The sequence below is a fragment of the Haliotis rufescens genome, unplaced genomic scaffold (assembly GCF_023055435.1).
Source record: "Haliotis rufescens isolate VD_foot unplaced genomic scaffold, xgHalRufe1.0.p SCAF_2, whole genome shotgun sequence".
Taxonomy (NCBI): Eukaryota; Metazoa; Mollusca; class Gastropoda; order Lepetellida; family Haliotidae; genus Haliotis; species Haliotis rufescens.
In genome coordinates, this window is record NW_025963890.1 from 61,487,799 (window position 1) to 61,507,417 (window position 19,619).

The 19,619-nt window shown below is 40.2% G+C and overlaps 1 protein-coding gene across 3 annotated transcripts; it reads right to left on the reverse strand.

The window, feature by feature from the left end:
- Positions 1-2,338: 2,338 nt before the first annotated feature.
- On the reverse strand, positions 2,339-19,486 carry LOC124142386 (PR domain zinc finger protein 10-like). 3 transcript variants are annotated; one of them, XM_048400290.1, is made up of 8 exons: positions 19,384-19,486; positions 16,761-16,911; positions 13,641-14,452; positions 12,560-12,688; positions 10,938-11,065; positions 10,476-10,628; positions 6,627-6,762; positions 2,339-5,751 (listed from the first exon to the last, which is right to left on the reverse strand). In XM_048400290.1, the coding sequence occupies exons 3-8, from the start codon at positions 14,404-14,406 to the stop codon at positions 3,812-3,814; spliced, it is 3,252 nt and encodes a 1,083-aa protein (XP_048256247.1). In that variant the 5' UTR covers positions 14,407-14,452; positions 16,761-16,911; positions 19,384-19,486; the 3' UTR covers positions 2,339-3,811. The 3 variants fall into 3 exon arrangements, with proteins under 3 accessions (XP_048256247.1, XP_046366783.2, XP_046366791.2); XM_046510827.2 differs by lacking the exon at positions 16,761-16,911; XM_046510835.2 differs by lacking the exon at positions 19,384-19,486 and having other exon boundaries at positions 16,761-17,126.
- Positions 19,487-19,619: the final 133 nt, after the last annotated feature.

The following is a 19,619-nucleotide window of genomic DNA, read 5'->3' on the forward strand; positions in this document are numbered from 1 at the left end:
ACCAGTAATGGATTTCACACATTGTACCCATGAATAGAACCAGAACATTAAGCCGGACAAGCCAACACTTGAACAACTTGGCTACCCCACTGCCCCCACAATAAAGGCAAAGGCATCTTCATGAAGATAACTTTTAGTTTAATGTCAATAACAAATATTGTATTCATAAAAACAAGAGACAGTCATAATAAATGCATTGATGGAAGAGGTTCGTATAAGACAACAAAACTAACATGTTTAATGTCTGACAACTATGCATGCTGACAACATGAGTATGCTGAATGTTCAACATAATAAAGTACCGATTCATATTGCTCACAGAATAAATACATCAGAATTTAAAACAAACATATACACTAACAAGTAATTATTTGGAATATTAGGGTAAAACTGTTGACACCAACAAACATTATTTGCTTTAAATGCTTTACTTCAATTTTATCACTTTCACTCCCTGCATGGTTTATTGAAAAGTTTACTTCATTCTAACACATCCTTCAAAAACTAATATCAGATATTCTTCAGGTAATTTGAGGTAAAATCACCTGGCAGGTCAAGTTTGTTTGTCATTTAATGCCTCCCTTACTCAGCAATATTCCAGCTACATGACAGCGTCTGTAAATAATTGAGTGGACCAGACAAACCAGTGATTGACATCATGAGCATCAATCCACGCAATTGTGATACGATGGCATGCATCATCCAAGTCAGCGAACCTCACCACAAGATCCCGTTAGTTGTTTCTCACAACAAGCACAGTCGCCTTTTACGGCAAGAATGGGTTGCTGAAGACCTATTCTACGGGTCGGCAGGTCAAGTTCAAGATTATTGCAGGGTGTGTAGGGGGGAAGGGTGAATGTGTTTGTGTGGAGCTGCGTGTACTTGTCCGGACTGATGCTGGTTTTATACTAGCCCACTGAGATACCATGCGGCAGTTGAATATGGATACCCCACTAAAAAATACATTATACTGAGTAGTCCTAGTTTTATCTCCTTAATGCAAGATAACAACAAGCAAAATGTTTAACATCTCTTGGTATGACCCGGTCGGGGATGATCCCCAACTTTCTACTCTCCTGGCAGATGCTCTGTCCACTTGACCACGGTGGTCAGATATTCTGCAGAATCTAATCTGGTAAACTGTCAGCAGATACAGATTACAACTCTTCCAACAGCTCTTTCATACACAGAAAGGACACAGCGTTTTTTTAATTTCAATTTTTGGTAACCATGGCAACATATATTTTTAAAAATCAGCAATAACATAGCTCACAGAAAACATATCTTAACACAAGATATCTAAAAAAAATGTAAATGTATCACTCTGAAAAGAAATGTGGTTTATTAACATCGTCATGTGGAGTTGCTTGGTGTAAATAGCACCCCTGTAAAGCCAACATCTATTCCCAACATGCACCTGACGTAGGGTAAGTAGGGTGAGAGGCTAAGCTGCAGGCCATGGTGAGCATCTATTCCAGGTCAAGACCTTGTAAGTAATGCCCTGTGTGAAACGTAGACAATGTCTTGTGTAATTAGGATACTTAGCTGCTGCTAGAATTTACATCATATATTTTGTGTTAACAATCACAGTGGTGTTTGAGTGACTTGGGCGTGCCAAATTGGCGGGGCCATGTCCCCCTTTAACAGGTCACTGTAATAGAGCCATGTTGTTACACCCTCTCGCTATCACAACAAGTTAACAATAACACTGATTATATACCATGCATTTCTTTGATAATGCAGCACTCCATCTATTTGTCAGCCTGTAAATAATCGCCAGACAATGGACCAGACAGTCCAGGAGTCAATATTGTTAGCAATGATCCATGCCTTGGGGTACAATGACACACTATCAAGCAGGTCACCGAGACTAACCACCCGATCTTACAACAAACATGGGTTGCTGGGGGCTTGTACTGACCGGGAATCCACACTATCAATCAGGTCACTGAGCCTAACCAACCGATCTTACAACAAACATGGGTTGCTGGGGGCTTGTACTGACCCGGAATCCACACTATCAATCAGGTCACTGAGCCTAACGACCTAATCTTACAACAAACATGGATTGCTGGGGGCTTGTACTGACTCAGAATCCCTACTATCAATCAGGTCACTGAGCCTAACCACCCGATATCAGGACAAGCATGGGTTGTGTACAGTATCCATGTTAAACAACGTATAAAGATGATAATGTCCAATAATTTAACTTTATAACGTAACCATAAATATTCACGCATTCAAAATAATGCCAACTGTGATCAAAACTTGTTAATGGGTATTTTGATTTCACCCTTATTTCGTTATAGGACATTTTATTTTTTTCACATCCTATGACCAAACATGTATACTACTCAAAAGAAGATTCTTTGATATTACTATAGTTAATCAATATCATGCCATTCCATGTTAAGTATAGTAATATGAAACGGGGGTCCTTAACCCCTTTGGAGAAGTATATATGTACATGCTGTATGACCTGAAAAAAATGACAGTTTAATCAGGTCACTCCCTGGCATAAACATGTTAATTGACAAGGAAAGCCAAACATCCTCTTTCTGTTAAATAAAGTCTGTTTACAGTGACTGAAACTATTGGAAAACAGCCTTACGACTTGTCTGCCACTATATAAAATTGTAAAGTCTTAAAATATAGTCTTGTGTATTAAGTAGTGGTTGACATTTTGGTAACAGACTACACTAGTGATACTGGCCACACTGATAAAGCACTGGAAAGCATTTGGAAACAACTTTTCTGTGATAAGACAATGAATAGAGAAGTGAAACAACAGCTATATCTCATTCCTGTGACCATAATGCCCACTTCATTAGTCTGTTAAAATCTGTTTATCAGTTCAAAGGTACAATGTACAACTACAATGCTACAAATTGTAACATGGTACATGGAAAAACATACTTAACCGACCACTTTGTAAAATGTCATACATTGGCAACCCTGCCATGATGAAAATGTATATACCTTAATAATGTTACTATTAAATATATTGTCTCTGCTTGTCAAGCTTATAGAGCTATTCCCTTTTTCTGTACTGAGTGGAAACTGCAAAACCAAAGTATGAACGATGTAAAACACTTACAACTTTATAAATCTATATGATGTGGAGAGAAGTTGATTAAGATTGAAGAAATCACTGGAATCTGTTGATTCCGAAGGGGAATCCATGAGCGCTGAATGAGCTCATTATTCTCAGGAATAAACAGAATCCAGTGATTTCTCTGACTTATAATTTCTAATCTGTATATCTATCTATAATTTCCCTATAATTTTGCATAAATGTCGTTCAGTCAATTCCTTAAAAATATGATCAACACTGACAATAGGGAAAGTGGCGGTGGCTACCAACCCAACAGTTAAGGCAACAAACGCTATGACCATTATTCAGTATTGTCTGTGTAAACACTTGGTTAATAAACTTGGACCCATTTCAGCCAGTAATAGATGACACTTTTTGTGTGAAGCGTCTCAATGCTGCCAGACATTACTTGGTGCATTGCATCTACTTGACAACTAATTACCAAACTGAGCAACACAGGAATACCTCACTAAGACTGATTGTACAACCACTGAATATTACTGAATATTCAAAATATTTGGAAATCTGATTACATGGTGACACTGACCCAAATTGTATAAGCAGCATCGTCTTCAGCTCAGATCTAAAATCTATAATTATCTGCAGACAAATTACAAAGTAAACTATTTCTAAATATTTAGAAAAAAATATCTAACAGTATGTCTTCAGCCAAATAGTTTTAGCACCTTTAACCTTTAAGATTAACCAAAGGTAGTTTTATTGAGCTTGATGGTGTGAGTGACTTTGCTGGAGATGACTTCTGGGAACATGAGCCATGTTCTGGGTGATCTGCTGGGCTTGTGTCTGCTGTACGATACTGTTGGACGTCACAACCTCTGTGATGTTATTGCACGGCTGGACAGCAAAATACTCCGTCATTGTGTCCCAGGCTACAGCCATTGTGGTGGCATTATTGCACGGTGCTGAGAAGGAGCCATGAGACGTCTGAGCCGACTGGAGCAACCGTGCAGTCTCTACTTCAGCAACCGATGTTCCCCCTTGACGAAAGTTCGGCACTTTAGGAGTCCAGGCAGGAGCTGGTGCTGTGGAATAGCTGTGGTCATCTCTCTCCTCTATGACAGTGAACGACCATGGCATTGGTCGAGTCTGTCGCTGAGGGGCCATCTGCTCTTGCTGGAACACTGGTCGATCCTTCACCTGCTGAAGGTGATCAGGGCACTCCCTTCCTTGAGGCATCACAGTGACCGGCATGTTGGCCTGGCCGTTGATGAAGGTCACGGGCGCAGAAACCTCCATCACGGTCTGTGGTGTTATCACAGTGCTGGAGGTGGTCACGTTGGTGTTAATGTAGCGCTCCAATGCTTTAGCTGCCTGGTTGGGAACCACGGCTACAGGGTTGTTAGTGTTGAGTTGTGGTGTGGAGAGGGTGTACAGGTTGTAGGAAGACGATGTCACAGCTGCCTCCGTGATGTCACCAGCCGCTTGTGCCAGAGGATGTTCATCTCCCTCTGGAAGCTGTTGTCTCAGGTCCTGTTCGTGAGTATACTTGACATGGTTCGTCAGCAGCTTCTTCTTCTGAAACATCTCTGGACAGTGCTGACAACTGAACACTTGTTCTCCTTCGACTGCCTTCTCCTTCTTAGCTTCTTTACAATGATTTGTCTTATAATGCCTGTGTAGATGATCCTTTCTCCCAAAAGTCTGGGGACATAATTCACAAAGAAAACACTTTTCTTTTGTGTGCACAACCATGTGTCTTTTTACATCCTTATTCGTCCCAAACATTCTATTACACATTGGACACGCATGTTTCTTGGGTGTATCAACAAGGGACTTGTACCTATTGTGGGTGAGTGTATGTTTAATAAGATCGTCTTTGGTTTCGTACTTCGCAGTACATATTATACACACAAGAGACATGCCTTCTTTGGCTTCATGCAAAGCCATGTGATAGTCATAGGTGTTTTTATGTAAGTAAGACTTTCCACATTTGTCACATAGATACGAAAAACGATGCTGATCATGAGTCTTGAGGTGGGTTTTCAGATGGTCCATTCTGTTGAATGCCTTATCACAATACGGACACTCTCTGTTCATGGGTTTACGATGGGACAGCATATGTCTCCAATGAGTGAATTTGGTCACAAAGCCCTTCCCACAATCAGGCTCATCACAAGTGTAAGCACTCTTCCCAGTGTGAGAAGCTTCATGTGCCCGATAAAAGTCTTCTGCCGCAAACTGTTCCGGGCAATACGAACAAGAAAACTTGGGTGTTCTTGCGTATTTCTTCTTTTCACTACTCTCCTTCCGTTTCCGCTTGTATTTAGCTTTTGTTTTATCTTGTAACTTCCGTCCTGGCTTCTTCTTGCTCTTCTTGGCCTTGACCTCTTCTTCATATTCCTCATCGTCATCATCATCCTCATCCTCATCATCATCTAGGGCCAGCTTCCTGGGACTGCCTTTTCGCCTGGTGGAGCCAGAGCCTCGCTTCCTCTTGCTAGACATCTTCCTGGGGGTACAGGAGTGGCTGAACAGCTGGGTTTTGGTCTTGAACTGAGTGTCACACGAGATGCAGTACGTTCCACTGTAGCTGTCCGAGGAACCGTTGCCGCCTTCATTTTCCACAATCTGGAACTCATCATCAGTGTTGTCTGCTATGTCCACCTCCAAATCCGGCGGTGTGCTTGTGTTATCATCTGAAGCAAGTCATAATGTTAGACTGTGTATACATAGGTTGACATATAATACTAATTTAAACAGCAGTGAAAATATAGACAAGACAGATGCAACACTGATAGGACCTCAGTTGGTGTTTGTGTACTAAAAGAGAAGGAAACAAACTGACTGCTTGGTTACAGATTGACCCATGAAGATTCCGAGGTAGAATAGGTCTTCAGAGACCCATACTTGCCGTAAAAGGCGACTATGCTTGTCGTAAAAGGCGACTAACGGGATTGGGTGGTCAGGCTCGCTGACTTGGTTGATACATGTCATCGATCCCAATTGCGTGGATCGATGTTCATGATGTCAATCACTGGATTGTCTGGTCCAGACTCAATTATTTTACAGACCGCCATCATATAGCTGGAATATTGCTGAGTGCAGCGTTAAACAACAAACAAACAAAACAAACAAACAATAAAGAATGATCATATGAACTCAACACTTATCAACCACAGCTGCATTTTTCAAGAAACCGACAAAAGCCCCATCCAACTAAAATAAAATCTATTACTACTACCTCTTGGCATGAAGATCTGACAAAGTTTCTATAATAGGTCTAATCTAAAGGTTGCATAGGTTCTTGGGCCAATCCGATTACAGCTTTTTAAAACAATTTATATCTTTCCCATTGTTTCATGAATTTATATCTTCAAAGAAACGCACACAGAACACAATACTTCTTCTACAGGCAGAGTGGTATCCCATCAGAGCAAAGATATGGGTTAATGAGACTGATAGAGGCTTATCACATATAAGCATTCTTAGCACTATGTCATTAGTCTAAGTTAAGACTTGAAGAAGTATCAATCATTGACCCAGACATTTGCTGATTCCAGCAAATACTGACCTCCTTTATGTGTCTTCCCCTGCTTCTGTTTGTCTGGGCCCATCTCCTGCTTGACATCGGTGAAGAGAGACATACCTGTCTTCACGGCGTAGTCTGCAGCATACCACACCTTCAACTCCTTCCCATACTCAATAGGCTGCAAAACAACACACCTTTATAACATACGCCTTAGGAACACCACCCATACTAAACCTTCCTAACACTAGCCATACTACACCTTCAAACCATCAGCCATACTACACCTACCTTACACTAGCCATACTACACCTTCCTAACACTAGCCAAACTACATCTTCCTAACACTAGCCGCACTACCCCTTCAAAACATCAGCCATACTACACCTTCCTAACACTAGCCAAACTACACCTTCAAAACATCAACCAAACTACACCTTCCTAACACTAGCCAATCTACACCTTCAAAACATCACCCAAACTACACCTTCAAAACATCACCTTCAAAACATCAGCCATACTACACATTCCTAACACTAGCCAAACTACACCTTCCTAACACTAGCCAAACTACACCTTCCTAACACTAGCCGCACTACACCTTCCTAACACTAGCCAAACTACACCTTCCTGACACTTGCCGCACTACACCTTCCTGACACTAGCCGTACTACACCTTCAAAACATCAGCCATACTTCACCTTCCTAACACTAGCCATACTACACCTTCAAAACATCAGCCAAACTACACCTTCAAAACATCAGCCAAACTACACCTTCAAAACATCAGCCATACTACACCTACCTAACACTAGCCATACTACACCTTCCTGACACTAGCCAAACTACACCTTCAAAACATCAGCCAAACTACACCTTCAAAACATCAGCCAAACTAAACCTTCAAAACATCACCTTCAAAACATCAGCCAAACTACACCTACCTAACACTAGCCAAACTACACCTTCCTGACACTAGCCAAACTACACCTTCCTAACACTAGCCATACTACACCTTCAAAACATCAGCCATACTACACCTTCCTAACACTAGCCAAACTACACCTTCAAAACATCAGCCAAACTACACCTTCAAAACATCACCTTCAAAACATCAGTCAAACTACACCTACCCAACACTAGCCAAACTACACCTTCGAAACATCAGCCAAACTACACCTTCCTTACACTAGCCATACTACACCTTCAAAACATCAGCCAAACTACACCTTCCTAACACTAGCCATACTACACCTTCAAAACATCAGCCATACTACACCTTCCTAACACTAGCCAAACTATACCTTCAAAACATCAGCCATACTACACCTTCCTAACACTAGCCAAACTACACCTTCCTGACACTTGCCACACTACACCTTCCTGACACTAGCCGTACTACACCTTCAAAACATCAGCCATACTTCACCTTCCTAACACTAGCCATACTACACCTTCAAAACATCAGCCATACTACACCTTCCTAACACTAGCCAAACTATACCTTCAAAACATCAGCCATACTACACCTTCCTAACACTAGCCAAACTACACCTTCCTAACACTAGCCATACTACACCTTCAAAACATCAGCCATACTACACCTTCCTAACACTAGCCATACTACACCTTCAAAACATCAGCCAAACTACACCTTCCTAACACTAGCCATACTACACCTTCAAAACATCAGCCATACTACACCTTCCTAACACTAGCCAAACTATACCTTCAAAACATCAGCCATACTACACCTTCCTAACACTAGCCAAACTACACCTTCCTAACACTAGCCATACTACACCTTCCTGACACTAGCCAAACTACACCTTCAAAACATCAGCCAAACTACACCTTCAAAACATCAGCCAAACTACACCTACCCAACACTAGCCATACTACACCTTCCTGACACTAGCCAAACTACACCTTCCTAACACTAGCCATACTACACCTTCCTAACACTAGCCAAACTACACCTACCTAACACTAGCCAAACTACACCTTCCTAACACTAGCCAAACTACACCTTCGAAACATCAGCCAAACTACACCTTCCTAACACTAGCCATACTACACCTTCAAAACATCAGCCAAACTACACCTTCCTAACACTAGCCAAACTACACCTTCAAAACATCACCTTCAAAACATCAGCCAAACTACACCTACCTAACACTAGCCAAACTACACCTTCGAAACATCAGCCAAACTACACCTTCCTAACACTAGCCAAACTACACCTTCAAAACATCAGCCAAACTACACCTTCAAAACATCACCTTCAAAACATCAGCCATACTACACCTTCCTAACACTAGCCAAACTACACCTTCCTGACACTAGCCAAACTACACCTTCAAAACATCAGCCATACTACACCTTCGAAACATCAGCCAAACTACACCTTCAAAACATCACCTTCAAAACATCAGCCAAACTACACTTCAAAACATCAGCCAAACTACACCTTCCTAACACTAGCCAAACTACACCTTCCTGACACTAGCCAAACTACACCTTCCTAACACTAGCCATACTACACCTTCGAAACATCAGCCAAACTACACCTTCCTAACACTAGCCAAACTACACCTTCAAAACATCAGCCATACTACACCTTCGAAACATCAGCCAAACTACACCTTCCTAACACTAGCCAAACTACACCTTCGAAACATCAGCCAAACTACACCTTCGAAACATCAGCCAAACTAAACCTTCAAAACATCACCTTCAAAACATCAGCCAAACTACGCTTCAAAACATCAGCCATACTACACCTACCTAACACTAGCCAAACTACACCTTCTTGACACTAGCCAAACTACACCTACCTAACACTAGCCAAACTACACCTTCAAAACATCAGCCAAACTACACCTTCAAAACATCAGCCATACTACACCTACCTAACACTAGCCATACTACACCTTCCTGACACTAGCCAAACTACACCTTCCTAACACTAGCCAAACTACACCTTCCTAACACTAGCCATACTACACCTTCCTGACACTAGCCAAACTACACCTTCCTAACACTAGCCATACTACACCTTCAAAACATCAGCCATACTACACCTACCTAACACTAGCCATACTACACCTTCCTGACACTAGCCAAACTACACCTTCCTAACACTAGCCGCACTACACCTTCTTAACACTAGCCAAACTACACCTTCAAAACATCAGCCAAACTACACCTTCAAAACATCAGCCATACTACACCTACCTAACACTAGCCATACTACACCTTCCTGACACTAGCCAAACTACACCTTTCTAACACTAGCCAAACTACACCTTCCTAACACTAGCCATACTACACCTTCCTGACACTAGCCATACTACACCTTCCTAACACTAGCCAAACTACACCTTCCGAACATCAGCTTCCACTAAACCTTCCTAATAAACATTAATAGTCCTTGTTCTCAGGCACTGCACGCAGCATCATAATGTCTGCCGTACATTTCGTTTTAATTTCCATTTTAAAAAATATATAAAAATTCTAATACTTAAAAATGATGCAGTCCAATATAGCACAGAGTTACATGCTCTTCCCATTACATGCGCTCTGCTTCACTGCGCATCTCGTGTCATGGTCATAGCGACAATAGGAGTTTGTATGCTTGTTTATGTAGGGAGGCCCTTTCCCAGGTTGCTGGTACACAACTGTTTATTTGGGTACATACTAGTTTGAACAAGCAAAAAGCCACCACACACCCGCACTATATTTTCAAAAATCATACCCTGAGAACAAATTCTTTTATTTTTTTTTAAGCCTTATGTGAAACATGGCGTACTGGAGACTTATCTTATCCCAAATGCCTACAGAATCCATCAACATTTTCACTTCAGAAAAAGGCACCAACAGTGTTATTGTCACCTTGATGGTTGTGTAGTAGACCCTGCGGTCGTACACGTAGGCCGCCATGTTCTGGTCGGTGTAAGTCTGGGCCGGCTGCACAAACATCATCCAGTTACATTCCGCCTCACTGCTCAGGTCGTACTGCCACATCTCGTCATCATTGTCATATCCCTGCAATATACACACAATCAAAGCGTCCTGTTAAAAGTTGAGTGTTGGGCAGGCAAACCAGTGACCACTTCACTGTGGTACGAAGACACACAATCAGCCAAGTCACAGACAACAGAATTCATTTTGGTTGCCTTGTACGACAAGCAACAGACCTATTTTAACACAGTTCATTACTTTCCATTAAGTTGTCCATTTGAACAATATTAAATCAGAGTTATCCCCCTTGACCATGCTGACATGACATGTTTGAATATCACACAGTATCTACTCAACAGTAAGCTTTGAGTGGCCATTTTCACGACAACATACCTTCAGGTAAAAGTCTGAGCGTCCCTTGTCCATCTTGGTGGTTTCTGTACAAAATGGGGCCTTGAGTGGACCAAACTGAGTGCGTGCCTTGATGTATTTCTTGGCATACACACCTTCCCCTTTACTACCTGAAGATCACAAAACACATGTGCCGGAAAAACATGGGACATTATATACTACTCAAAAGAAGTGAAACAACACACGATTCTTTCTTATTACTAGTTATTATCCAACAGCTGGCATAATTTCCTTTGATGTTTTCATGGCGATAAATGCCATACATGAAAACAGGTCCTGATATCTCAGATATAACATATGTTGCATCAGACATATCACCACACTTTTAGGACATCGCTGTTTGGTTACTCACCAAATGAAGGTGGAGTTGGACGATAATTGTGTCACCCTCCACAATACATTGTAACAACATCAAACGAAATAAGAAGAAAAAGCAACATTATTAATTACATCTATAGTAGAAATACAAAGTAGAACAATGTTGACACAAAGAGGTACCAACATTCGGGGTCTGATTAAAAAGTTATGGCCCTTCCATGTCAGACATTTTGAAATTATGAATTGGATTCCATGCCAGAAAGATTTTGCTGTGGATGTGCCCTTCTAACTGGGGGGTATGTTCGTCAGCCATTGGATAAAACAGTTACATGATTGACACTCGACAGTGTATACAAAATATCAGCGAGCGATGACACGACTTGGTGCTCTGCCCCCTTGTGCGCAATGGATCGGTGATATTTTGTATTCACGGTTTCGTGTCCTCATGGGACTATAACATCTGTTTGGCATATGCAACTCCTGATAATGCTAGTTTTAAGGGGTCTGTGTATGTAGTTTGTTTGTTTGTTTGCTTGTTGTTAATCGTCTCACTCAGCAATATTCTAGCTATATGATGGCAGTCTGTAAATAATTGAGTCTGGATCAGACAATCAAGTGATTGACATCATGAGCATTGATCCATGCTAATGGGATACGATGACATGCATCAACCAAGTCAGCGAGACTAACCACACGATCCCGACAGTTGCCTCTTCAACAAGCATAGTTGCCTTTTACGGCAAGCATGGGTTGCTGAAGACCTTTTCTACCCTGGATCTTCACGGGTTGACTAGAATCATGTCATATCAAATGGAACTTGTAACACAATGTTAATTATTTCTAACTGGAAACACATCAGGGCCCACTTTCACAAAAACGATCATAGCACTATGACTATCGTAAGTCTACGTTAGAGTATGGGAGATATGATTGTTGTAGACCTGTGATTGCTTTGTGCAAGTGTACCAGCTTCATAACATATTGTCTAGAACAACTAATAGTGATGGTTCAGAAAATGAAATTGAGAATTGATGTGGCCATGGTGGCTTCAAATCTTTTTTGCTATCATGTTTTTAAGTATGAATACATGACACTTTTTTTTATGGATAGTAACTTCTTTTATTCTCCAAACTTCTAAATGCCTGTCAAAGACTTCATGTTTATAAGGCCATTGTTTTTTTACTTGTTGGATCACACTTACTCAACCGCCAAACATTTCGTATCACAACTACTTCCTGTAATAGCTTCACCAACAGACATCTGACCGAAAGAACAGCTTTACCTACCAACTTTAATAACCAGCACAGGTGGCAGCGTAAGTCGAGCGTAAGTAGGGACGTGTGAGTCGGGGACCGTGATCAGGGAGCCATGTTTACGACAATGGCCGACGTTGCTCTTGCCACAGTCCTGGCACCCTGCAACACAACATCAAGACAATCATAAACAGACTCCTTTACCAAGCAATGTAGGAAAGAAGGTAAAGTATACCCAATTCTTTTACATTACTACAGCTAGTATGACAGATTAACAATAGTAATATGAAAGAATCAGGTGTTCTTTAACTTCTTTTGAGTAGTATTAATGTAAGATCTCTACTCAGATCGTCATTCAGCTTGTTTCTAATCAAATTTTCCACATGTTCAAAGTCCTTAACTATTCAAATATTGACATCAACCCGAGTGAGTGAGTGTGGTTTTTCGCCACTTTTAGCAATATTTCAGCAATATTACGCTGGGGGACACCAGAAATGGACTTCACACATTGTACCCATGTGGGGAATTGAACCTGGGTCTTTGGCATGACAAGCAAATGCTTAAACTTCTAGGCTACCCGACTGCCCCAACATCAACCTGAACAAAAGGGCTGATGGTAATTACACTATAGTGTAAAATAAAGCAAGTAGGGGTCCTACTTCTCTCCAATAATATTCGGGGGGGGGGGGGGATAATAATAACTAATATGCTTTAGTTACATGGAACGAGTTAGGTTCTCAACACAGCTTAACAGTAATTCATATATAACATTGCATTTGATAAGAAACTTAAGTGACATAAGTCATAGATATTTACCACTTTGATGAACTGGGGTATCTGTGGAATATTATCAAGAAAAATAATTGGGAAACCATATAACATAATTCAGACAAAACTAGCACATATAACAACATAATCAGCAGATCCTGCCATGACTAAGGGGTGCAACCCCAGGAAGATAAGGTGCCTAAGAGTACTGGGACAGTCATGCCCCTGAATGACATGAAGCATTTATGTTTATCCCAAAGTTTCTCAGAACAATGGTCATACTGGTATTGAAACACACAAAATACACTTTGAACATATAACTCATAAAATACGGCATATTTCTCACATAAAAGATTCCGCTGAGGAGACCTATAAGCAGCTTTTCTTCCAGAGCGGGTAACAGCTACATCCTTTCCCCTCAGTTCCACATGCTGCAGAAGTTCCTGCTGAGATCTTGTGTTGTGAGATTCCACCGTTCCTGGTCCTGACACTGACACACCATGGTTGGCCTTCTGTCTACTATCCTCATGCTGCACACATGCTGCCTTGGCCGAACACTCAGCAGATGATTCACATTCAACAGGTGACCCACATTCAACAGACAACCCACATTCAACAGACGACCCTAATTGCGAGGGCTCATGTTCCTGAGAGGAGAGCTGGTCAGATTTCTCCTCTTCAGATTTTAACGAAACATCCTTCGATCCCACCATCATTCGGGAATCAGACAGTCCAGAAACAATCTGATCCTTCAGATCTTTGTCTGAGTAATTGTAATCTACCAAATACACAGCAGTATTTTCTCTGCCTTCATTGGAAATTAGAAGCTGCATTTTAGGATCCACCCCATCCTGCCCTTCCAAGTCTCTGTGAGAATGACCTTGAGTTACGTCCTTGACCATATTATTCGCGAGCACCCTATCTGCCTCCATCCCACTGTTTTCAACTTCGGTCATCACTGCTGTCAGTGTCTGCAGACCCCCAATCTCATGGATGGTCTTGTCATGTACCTCGACTTCAACAGCAGGGAAGTCGGTCACAACACCATCAACTTCTGCTAAAGATCCAACGTTGTTAACATCCGGGACAGCCTGGAGAATCTGTTCCGCCATGGTTTTCAATTAAAATCAATCCTCATCATAACATGGCTGAGACGTCCTGTAAGAGTAAAAACACTGAAATCAAACTCCACTGAAAAATGTTCATAATCAAATTAATATGCATCTTTTTATCTTAAAAAATAACATTAATAGGGCAAACTATTAAGGTGCTTGTGAAAGGTATTAATCAGCATAATGCTATAATAAAAACAAGGCGGGCATATTCATAACGCGCCTACATTAAGACTAATTTTTTCACACATTTTATCATACCTGCCTGCCAAAAGTTAAAATCAACAGACACCACAGACACATATGTGTAGGTATGCCAGTCACAGTCAGTCATCAGAATGACATATAAGAGAGCCTTGACAAACATGATAACATCAACAATTATCTGCCAATTTGCTTCTTATTTGTGTTGGAGAGATGAGGCCAGCACATACAAAATACATGTATCATGATTATTCGATCAATTTAATGTCTTGTTTTAACAGTCTTTTTTTAATAGCCATATACAAAATCGGTCACAGAAAATATTCATTTCTACCATTTGGGTCTTGTAACCATTTTATCTCCAGATGTTCATTTACAATACATAGACATTTTGACTGTGTTTGTTCTCTCCTGCTCACTCAACCAAAGAAATATAACAGTTGAACTCATCTGATCCTAACAGCTGATTTGTAGAATGCGACCAACTTTTCAAGCTACTATTTATCCTCACCCTCTGTATCTTCCCGAGGCAAAGGAGTAAACCGACTATAAAAGTCCAGTTTCCACCCTTGCCAAATTAGGCTGTAGTTATGTCCCTTGTATATCCCTCCTACTGACCTATCAGATTCCACCTCTCATATCACTTGCATTTGTTTCAAACAAAATGGTGGCGCCCAGTCAAGACGGTCTGATCGATAATCAAGATTTATATTGTAATAAAACAGGCCTTACTTCGTGAAGTTCATGAAACCACGTCACCACCTTGATTAAAATCATGAAAAGATTTGGAAAATATTTGTTGACGCTAAGTTGACGGTACATATGCTTTGCAAAATCCTAGAGTCGACCGAAATCTGCACAGCAGTTTACGAACCAGATGTTGATTTCGCTTCGTGATTTTGATTGGACTATGCATAGACTTGTTAGTCCAGGCAAAACATAACTCCATCATTGCAACCTAGTTTGGCAAGGGTGGAAACTGGATATTTATAGTCAGTTAACTCCCTTGCTTCAGGAAGATGAACCCTCTGCACTGTTCAGCTTGTGTGCAACCAGCGAGGTTGAAGCACCCTATTAGGTTGTGATTGGCTGCTGAACATGAACCAATAAAATAACAGAGCAGGTTTAGCATTGAAAGTGGACGACTGGCAAACTTATACACAGCTCATATAGCAAGAAAGCCTTATTCTTTTGTTAAAGGGGCACTAATCTCTGGCTTCTTCTCAACTGTCTGACACTGACCGCGACTGACTGTGACAAGTGACTGGGCTATCTGCAAGGACAGCTAAATAAACTTGGCGGCAATATTAATTTTACACATTTTTTAACACTAATTGGTTACCCACGATCTATGAAGATTTCGACAAAGGATGCATGTTTTTTTCATTTCTACAGCCTAAACAAACAGACAAAAAGAACAGTGGAACCTCATCAGGTGTCGTTATTTGGAGTGAGTGAGTGAGTATGGTTTTGCACCGCTGTTAGCAATATTCCAGCAATATCATGGCGGGGGACACCAGAAATGGGCTTCACACATTGTACCCATGTCAAGAATCGAACCAGGGTCTTCGGCATGACGAGCGAACGCTTTAACCACTAGGCTACCCGACCGCCCCTCGTTATTTGGAAATACCCCTCGATGGCTACAGTATGATAATAAAAAAAAAGTATCCCTGCAGTGAAAGCATTTTCGGATTTCCTATTGCATGGATAATACAATTACTACTCCCTTGTTGTCATCCATGTTTTCTGGTATTACCCTACACTTGTGTATTTGTCGTCATTCACTTGATGCTCAGTTAATGAATTTATTACAGGTATAATTAGTGGTAGTACAACTCAGATTACCTTATAAAGGCTCCCATTTGGCATTTCTTGTGTCTGAGGTAATTATTCACAATCTAAATCCAGGTTTGAAGTGAGGTGAAATGTGTATTATGTAATATGAACGTGGCAGCCGAGCAAGGGTTGAATCATCAGCTGATTCACTTTTTTTTTTCATTCCTCGCCATCAAAGGATCAACAGAAAATATGTTGATTGATTAATCACTGTTATATGTCAAAAGTAAGTGTTTACATGTGTAGTATACTAAAGCAAAGGGAATACACTCATATCATGGCATGAAGTGCATACTTTAAAAACAACATACTTTGATCAAAGGGTAAACCGATGATATGTTGATTGACTGCTCATTGTTATCTAACTCAATGGATTTTTTTAAGAACTGTGGACATTATGAAAACAGCTGTCACGTGGGCTTTCTCAGCTGACCTTTGAGACTCGACACCTATGTGAAAGAACTGAAACAAACCAAGTGATCAGTTGAGAAACGAACACAGGTTATAATACACCGAAATGATATATATATATATATATATATTTTATAATATTTGATTGTTACAGAGACACGTGACATCAAATAAGTTTCATTGTACACCTGCAGACAGGTGGGATATTGTTCCGTTATGTGGATATTCATGGATACATTCCTCGAACAAGGAAGCTGCCTAGAATTATACATATATAACTTTGGTAGGTTGTAATTGTGATATTTGCATTTTGTTTTCATTCATATGCTGTAGCATTGAACAGAATCATTCTTGTTCCTCTACGTCTTGATTGGGAAGTTCTTCGATGCACGATAGACGTTGTTTTCACAAGTCTTTTCCTTTGTAAGCGTATATATGTTATAGTCAATGTGTAAAATGTAAGTGACTCAGATGATTTATAAAATGGCTAAATATTTCAGTCATTTTACAAATTGACTGAAAAATCTGTCCATTTATTTAACAGATTGACTAAAAATGATTAAGACGGCCAAAAGGGCTTAAAAACATCACAATAGATTAATTCTGCTAGGACTAGAAGCCAAGCAATATAGAAATGTACTTTCAATCCTAACATTTTCGGGCACTTGTTTATTATATTAAACATAAAAATGTTTGGAATTCGTTATCATAATAATCAAATGGACATATTTTTCAGTCAATTTGTAAAATAACTGAATATCTATGTATTTAACAAATTTCCTAAGTGAAACTTTCGCACATTTTGACTGTAAAAATATAAACAAGATAAAATATGCAATGCTCAGGTGAAATATTTACTTAATGTTGCAAGTCAAAATAGTGTAAACGAACATCGCACAATTACCAAGCAAGTGACTTATCAAAACTTCGTCACCATTTCTGATGCTACCGACAAAGATACCTACATTTCCTTATTATTTCCAAAAATGTGACCATACGCCCATATACTATACTATCAATAAAAGTGACAAATGCACTTACAAATGGCGCAGCAGAAATCGCGAACTAGTCTAGATCTGCTATATCATCCGGGTACTCACAGGGAAAAAGTGAGTGAGTGAGTTGGGTTTAACTCCGCTTTTAACAGTATTCCAGTTATATCAAAGAGTGTCAGCTTAATGTGGGAGGAAAGCCCGAAGTGATGCAGGACTCAACTGTTTACCACTATGGTAAAACCCACGAGCACAGGTATGGTGCTGACAAACCTAGAAACATAATCGGGGCAAACCGGGATTCGAACCCACAATCATAGGTTTCTGGCGTGCCCAAGGGACAGAACTCTGCACTGCAAATTGCGGCGCCTTAGACAATTGGGCCACCCGTGCCCCCCACAGGGAAAAGACAATAACAAAGGCAACAACCAGTCCAAGGGAATTGCTTTAGATCAGTGCCCCTTTAAGTACGTGAAAACTAGGTACTTTGTATCACCATGTTTCTTGATACAGGTCTGTATGCATTGTGTATCATATCAAAGGTAACATATCATGTGCATCAGCATGTTATTGTATTGTTTCACCCTTCTCAATAAGATGTGTGGCTTCTTTCCCCTCCTGCCTTCAGGCATTTTGTGAAATAAGAATGTCAAGCAAGTAATTTAATTGGTATGGCCTTACCAATTGTTTCCCTGAAAATGGAAAAGTGAGGCAAGTCATTTTTCATTTGTTTTTCGTTTTTGTTTTATCACGCTGGTCATAAGCATGAGATGGGAAATAACTCTATTCTTGACGCAAAAAGACCTTTAGAACACGATTAGCTCACTCTAAACTCTACATATACATAGGTGTATAGATAACTTGGAAACATTTGCACATACTGACTCCAGAAATAATATAAAAAAATAATCAAGACGAAGTTAGGACATTTGACAACCTCTCGTTAGAGGAATTTCACTAGTCTGAATATGAAAAGAAAATACATTTGTTTATTATCATGTGTCAAAGTGTTGAGTTTTTATCTGAGGATTACCTTTCCTCCATTAGTATGTTGCAACATAACATGTTTGTGAAATTTTTTTTTAAATTAAACTAAAATTTTCAATGTCATTAATCTGGATCTACTCTAGATCTACATTCTACATGTATAAAGTTATTTTTAAATTAGATTTCAATTAAAATATATTTATGAAAATAGCGAACGCTAAACAACTCCATTGTGTATCCCTACTCATTGTATTAAATCCCCATGCTTTTCTCAAAATCATACTGTAAACACAATGCCGTATAATGACAGTTCGCTCTAAATAATAAGGTCACAGTGTACATGGAAATTCATTACTGTGACCTTACTTCTTAGGAAACAGTTATCTGGAGGCCCTCGCAAGGTTCTATGCAAAACGTAACATTACAAAAGTGTGCTTTCCAAATCAGCATGTATATAGAAAGAGGGATATTTAGGTTCTGAAATCGATATCTTTACAAAATCCGTTATTCAAACTGTGTAAATGAGTTATATCTAAGCACAAACCTCCTCTATTTCATGGTCTGCACAATTTCCAACCTTGTCTGGCGACGCCATTACTAACAAAGTATTGTGGGTCGGGAAAACCCCTCGGACTAGGCTCCAAACACCGATGTCGCAGAACGCTTCGTTCGGTGTAATATTAGAGTTGCGGTGTGAAATGTGTAATATGCGCTGTCGTAGAGTTTGTATGCCGGCCACCAGCCATGTATTTGTCGAACAACTTCTTTTGTACAAACTTT